Here is a 6,352-nt window from a genome sequence, read left to right on the forward strand (position 1 = left end):
GATCTGTCTGGCTCTGTGCCGGAGCACTGTTCCTCATTCACTTTACCTTATGTAGCTCAGTGTTCCCACCCTGGCCCTAAGGTTTATATAAGGCAGCCCAGTAAACGCCCTGCAAGCCTCAGGACTCCTGGGGAGAACTAGGATGGTCTACAAATGCGACCTCTCACCCTCACCCCTGCTCAGGACCCCACTCCTGCTGGCTGTTTTCCTCCTGAGGCCTGAGCTGCCTGTCCCTGTGTGTGTGCCTCATATGTGAGCATACACTCACGCCATGTACCCACGTGTGCACACTTGTACACCACAGGGGACCCAAACACACATTAGTACACACGTATCTTCACTATCTTTTTTTTTTTTTTGAGACGGAGTCTCACTCTGTTGCCCAGGCTGGAGTGCAATGGTGCAATCTTGGCTCACGGCAACCCTCACCACCCAGGTTCAAGCAATTCTGCAATTCTCCTGCCTTAGCTTCCCGAGTAGCTGCAATTACAGGTGCCTGCCACCACGCCTGGCTAATTTTTTTTTTTTTTTTTTTTTAGTAGAGGTGGGGTTTCACCATGCTGGCCAGGCTGGTCTTGAACTCCTGAACTCAGGCGATCTGCCTGCCTCGGCCTCCCAAAGTGCTGGGATCACAGGTGTGTACCACCACACCCGGCCACTATCTCTTTTTAAAAGAGAGGGAAAATCCTGCAGAGCTTCCCCACTAAGGCTTTCCTTTTCAGCAAATTCAAAACAATTAACTTTCCTTTGACAAGGAGCTATGACAGAAAGAAAAATGATAAAAGTTTTTAAAAAAGAAATTTGGCTGGGCATGGTGGCTCATGCCTGTAATCCCAGCACTTTGGGAGGCCAAGACAGGTAGATCACCTGAGCTCAGGAGTTCAAGACCAGCCTGGCCAACATGGCAAAACCCAGTCTCTACTAAAAATAATTTTTAAAAAATTAGCTGGGCGTAGTGGCGGGAACCTGTAATCCCAGCTACTCAGGAGGCAGAGGCAGGAGAATCACTTGAACCGGGGAGGCAGAGGTTACAGTGAGCCTAGATTATGCCACTGCACTCCAGCCTGGGCAACAGAGCAAGACTCCATCTCAAAAAAAAAAAAAAGAAAAAAAAAAAGAAAAAAGAAAATTTAAATTTGACTCATTCTCTTCTCACCCCAATCACATTTAGTAGCAGACCCATTTTGTTGGACAAGCGTTCTCGTAGTGTTTGCAATAACTTGGCAAGGTGGAAAAGTGTGTAAGACTGTGTTCTTTCTGAAACCATTTTCTGGTCATTCTCGTTTTATGAAAATGTCTGTAGCTGTCTGAGCTGCATTCCCCAAGCCACTGGGGGCAGCTCAGGCTCCAGATGACTGCACCACCTACATGACGAAGCCACTTATCCAGGTTGCCTGAGTCACTGAAGGCTGCTGTCCCCAGATCAGGCTGGACTTCCTGCGAGTCACACCAAACCATCAACAGAACAGTTTCCACATTTGGGGTTTTGCCCCTAGAGACACTGTAATTTACAAAGAGTCTCAGTTCCTGGCCTCACTGGCCTGGCCTGGCCTGGCCCGACTTCTCTCAGGTCTGAGATTGGGACGACCAGGGTGGGGAGATGGGGCAGATCCTGGTCATGATGATTCTGACTGCACAGGAGCACTTGGGAGCCAGGACGACTCTGGATCCTTCATAGCCAGGGACCATCTGTGCTTTTGAGATACCACCCCCCAACCCGTGCCAAGCCTCTCCCTAATGAAACCAGTGCCAAAGACACGAGATGGCATTTCCTTCGCTTCTCTTAGCTAAAACTAGCTAAGACTCCAGCCACCTTCCTCCTTGTTCTTCTTCACTTCCACCCACGGCAAAAGAGAGAAGAGAGAGAGACATCCAGAGCCTCTCCCCGACCAAGTCTTCCAAGAACCACTTGAGTGGGATTGGCACTAGGGCTAAGGTTGGAGTAGTGATACATAGGCCAGAAAGCCCAGCCTTTTCTTTTCCAGTGTCCCCAGGTCCCCCGTCCCCACTTCCAGAGAGCAGAGCCGCCCTCTGCCTGTCCGTCAGGGAGTATCCAGTTCTTGCTGCCCCACACTGCTGCAGGAAGTTAGCACCTGCAGGAGACAAGGGTTTCTGGGCAGCTGGGGCATCCTGTAATGGGAGGATCCAAGTCCCCTGCAGGCTACTGCGCTTGGAGGCCATTTTCTCCATTTTATAATAAACATCCTGGGACTTCATCACCACAAAGCCGCCCCCCTCCCACCACCACCACCACTGGATGCAACGAGGGGGTTTCTTCCCAGCCTACTCATCCTGCCTGCTATAAGGGTAGACACAAAGCAAGCTCTTAGAAGGGGCTTTTGGCTTTACAATGAGAATTTTAACTAGAGCTAGTTTTCCCCCTCTGCCAAATTGAATTCCTTGTTCACCGCCCTGATCTATTAATTTTCCTGTTTTCTCCGTTTTGGACTCAGCTCACTGATTTTGTTTCATCTCATAGAAGACTCAAATATCCAGTGATTTAATTAACCTCACCAGCTGTCTGGCTGTCCCAGAGGACCTGCCTTCTCCGCCGTTGGCCTTAGAAAACGATTCCCTTTCCCTTTCCTCTCTCTGGGCTCCGCGGAGCGCCAGGATCCCTGACCTGCAGTCGGCTCCCCAGCCAGGCGTCCACGCAGGGGCTGGATGTCTCCCAGGGGGCTCAAAGTGTCCGCCAGAAGGGTACAGGCCTTCCGCCCCCCAACACACACACCCCACAGGCGCGGGTGGGAAGCTGCCCGAAGCCCTACGGCTGCAGTTTTATTACAAGATTTCTTTCCAAACGCAAAATCAGGCCAAGAAGCTCAGCGACTCTGACGCTTCACATCCTCACCCGCTCTCCCAGCACCCTGCTCCGAACCCACCCGCACCAACGTACACACAAAACTCCCACGCGAGCGACCGCAGCCCCAAATGGCATCCCTGTACCCACCCCCACCCTGGCCCGAATGTCTTAAAAACAACAAAAAAACCTGGTAAGAACCCTCGCCTTCTACTCTCCCACCCCGCAACGGTGCAGCGTACACAGGACCAAGCCGGCGTCCAAATCCCTTCCCGCGCCCCCGCCGAGAGTCTCGCCGCGTCTCTGCCAGGACGCCCCAGGCACGTCGCTGCCCGCCCGGAGGCGGCGGCAGAGCGCAGAGAGCGGGGCGAGGGTCCAGGTCTCCTGTGTCCTTCTTGCAGTCGCGCTGGCGAGGGCGGGCCCAGATGGCGCTCAGTACAGCCCCAGGATGGCGGCGCCCACGTCCTTGGAGGGCCGGCGCTCCTGCACCAGAAAGTTGATCATGCTCTCGGACTTGATGAGCAGGTTGCAGCCCAGGAAGAAGACGCCGAAGACCACGGTAAGCGACAGCACGCAGAGCACGGCGATCTGCGCCACGCGCGACACCCACAGGCTGCGCTCGTCGGGCGCCAGCCCCGCTGGGACCCCGTCGCTGGCGGCCAGCGGTGCGCCCCCGGGGCAGCAGCCCAGCCACGTGCCCAGCCCGTGGCTGCGGTTCCCCAGGGCGGCCCCGGCGCCACCGCCCACGCCGCCCACCTCCTCCAAGCCGCTGTGGTTCAGGAAGGTCGCGTTCATCGCCGCGCGGCGCCGGGGGTCTCGGCAAGCAGTCCCGTGCGCACTGGGCTGCTCGCCGGCGTCCGCGCTCTCGGGGAAGCTCCAGGCGCCTCCGACCGGCTCGTGCGGTGCAGGGAGCGGACGAAGGCGGGAGGCTGCCCGCGCGATGGCACCTCTCGGGCAGCCTACCCCTGGGCACCGGGCGGGAAGCGGCAGCCAGGAGGAGCAAGCAACAGGCGGCGCGGCAGCTGGAGCCGGAGAACCGAGTGCGCGTCGCGGTCGCCCGCCGGGTTCCTCGCGCGCTCGGCCGCCCCTCCCCTAGCAACGGCCCAGCCCCGCCCCGCCGGTCCCCGCGGCGTCTCCGGGGGGCGGGAATCCCGCCGCGATCGCAGCCTCCCCGGAGTCCCGGGGCTGGAGGAGGTCGGGAGATCGGGCAGCCTCTGTCCTAGGGCCGGCGAAACTCCATCCGCTCCTGGCACCCAGTGTCCGTTATGGGCTAGGAAACCTTCCCAAGGTGCCCATTCCAGGATTTGATACCCTTAGCAGTGAAGTTATTCCGGAAGTCTGCCCTGACTCCCTTCTCTCGTTATTTAAGCTCTTGTAAGCCTTGCTGGACCTCAGAGGAGTCGCCGGGACCTCTGGCGCTGCCCACCCCACCGGCCCCGGATCTCCCGGGCAGTCCCGCCTCCCAGCTTTCCCGGGGCGAAAGCTGTCGCGATGAGGCGGGCTCTCTGCCTCCTTCCCTACTCCCTCCCCTCAACTAGGTCTCATTTACTTTTTTTTAAATTACAAAATAAATTACTGGGTTTTTTTCCTTTCCTTTTTGCACAAACGTAGTCATTGTAGACTATTTAGAAAACATGAATTACCAAAATGAAAAAGTTCTAAAACCTTATAATCCGGCTTCATAGAGAGTGTCGATGTTACCACCTGGGTATAAAATCCTCCCAGCCTTTTTCTATTTGTGCCTCTCTCCAGATAACAGAAATGGAGATGCACCGTTCCTGCCTACTACCTCGTTAACCTTTCGTCACTTAACAGTGTAACTTTCCATAGCGATGGTCAGCTACAACTACAGCTCTGAAAAATTGGAGGGTTTATTAAAACCCAGATTGCTTCCACCTCCCGCCCTCAACAGCTCCCACGTGGTGCACAAACTACTGATCTACAGCATCACTTGTAGTGAAGGAATGGCACTTTAAGGTATGGACCACTGCAATTTATTTCACCAAGTTTTCCCCTTGTATGTCTAAGTTTTTCTTTCCTTCTTCCTCTTTCTCTTTTTTCTTCTCCCTTTCCTTTCTTCTTTCCCTCCTTCCTTCCTTCCTTCTCTTCCTTCCCCTCCCTTCCTTCCTTCCTTCCTTTTTCATCAGAAACAATATTATCATAAAGAGCCTTGTAACAAAGTATTGTGCTGAAACTGTGATTTTTATTTAGATTATATTTTGAAAAATGGACCTCTAGAATCAGAAAGTATTTCCTAGTAAATTGCTCTCCGGAAATGTACCAGTGAACAATCATGCTCTGTGGGAAAAGAGGGCTCCCCACAACATCGTTATTATTATTTTAAAAGTCTTTGCCTGAGTGGGGAGCGGGGGCAGGGATTGTTTTTCACCATCCCTGCATGTGTGTGTTAATTTGCATGCTTTGATTGTGGCAGGAGAGTAAGGAAAGCACTTTGTTATTGCAATAATGCAGGCAGAAGATGCTGGCTGGAGACTTGAATGCTGGTGGTGGCAGTGAAGTGGGAGACAAGGGGACGGAAAGGGCTTGGCAAATTGGAGTGGAGGGATTCAGGAAGCCCCAACACAAAGGCATCTCAGAGCCCCTGTCCCTTGTTGTGATTTGAAAACGTCTCCTGAAGTTCATGTGTTGGAAACTTGATCCCCAATGTGGAGGTGTTGGGAGGTTGGGGGGTGATGCTGCCATTGTTTGGGATGGGGAAGGGGGGGCCACCGCCCTCGTGGATAAATTAGTGTCATTATCTCAGGAGTGGATTCTTTATAAAAGGATGAGTTCCACCCCTCTTTCTCTGTCTCTCTCTTGCCTTTCTGGCATGTGATGTCTTCTGCCATGTTATAATGCAGAAAGAAGACCCTCACCAGATGCTGGCCACTTGATCTTGGACTTCCCAGTCCCCAGATTGTGAGAAATTAATTTCTCCATTTATAAATTGCCCTCTTTATAACAAGTATCTTGTTATAGCAGCACAAAGCAGACTAAGACACCCATACCCATCCTGATACTCATTATTAGAACATTAAGCGTGTTTGTATATCCTGGTAAGCTATTACAATTCTTTTTATGTTACTTTATTTTATTTTATTTATTTTGAGACAGGGTCTCACTCTGTTGCCCAGGCTGGAGTGCAGTGGCGCGATCACAACTCACTACAGCCTGATCACCTGGCTCAAGTGATCCTCCAACCTCAACTTTCTGAGTAGCTGAGACCACAGGCATGTGCCACCATATTTATTTTATTTTATTTTTTGTTGAGACAGGGTCTCACTTTGTTGCCCAGGATGGTCTCAAACTCCTGGGCTCAGATGATCTACCACCTCAGCCTCCCAAAGTGTTGCGATTAGAGGCGTGAGCCACCGTGCCCAGCAAAATGATCATTTTAAAGATGAAGAAACGGAGGCACACACATCGATGCCTATACACACACACTCCCCAGATTAGGAAACAACCTGGCTCATGCTCCTCAGTCCTGGGAAAGCTGGGCTGGCACAAAGGCAGGTAGTTTTCTGGGCAGGAGTCTCCCTGCCCCGATCACCC

General features: G+C 53.0%; 1 protein-coding gene across 1 annotated transcript; it reads right to left on the reverse strand.

Annotated features, from left to right (window-relative positions):
* Positions 1–2,680: 2,680 nt before the first annotated feature.
* On the reverse strand, positions 2,681–3,843 carry RPRML (reprimo like). Its single transcript, XM_064369520.1, has one exon. The coding sequence runs from the start codon at positions 3,593–3,595 to the stop codon at positions 3,233–3,235; it is 363 nt and encodes a 120-aa protein (XP_064225590.1). The 5' UTR covers positions 3,596–3,843; the 3' UTR covers positions 2,681–3,232.
* Positions 3,844–6,352: the final 2,509 nt, after the last annotated feature.

Source organism: Aotus nancymaae, unplaced genomic scaffold (assembly GCF_030222135.1).
Source record: "Aotus nancymaae isolate 86718 unplaced genomic scaffold, 86718_ANA_hifiasm-v0.15.2.pri h1tg000089l, whole genome shotgun sequence".
Taxonomy (NCBI): Eukaryota; Metazoa; Chordata; class Mammalia; order Primates; family Aotidae; genus Aotus; species Aotus nancymaae.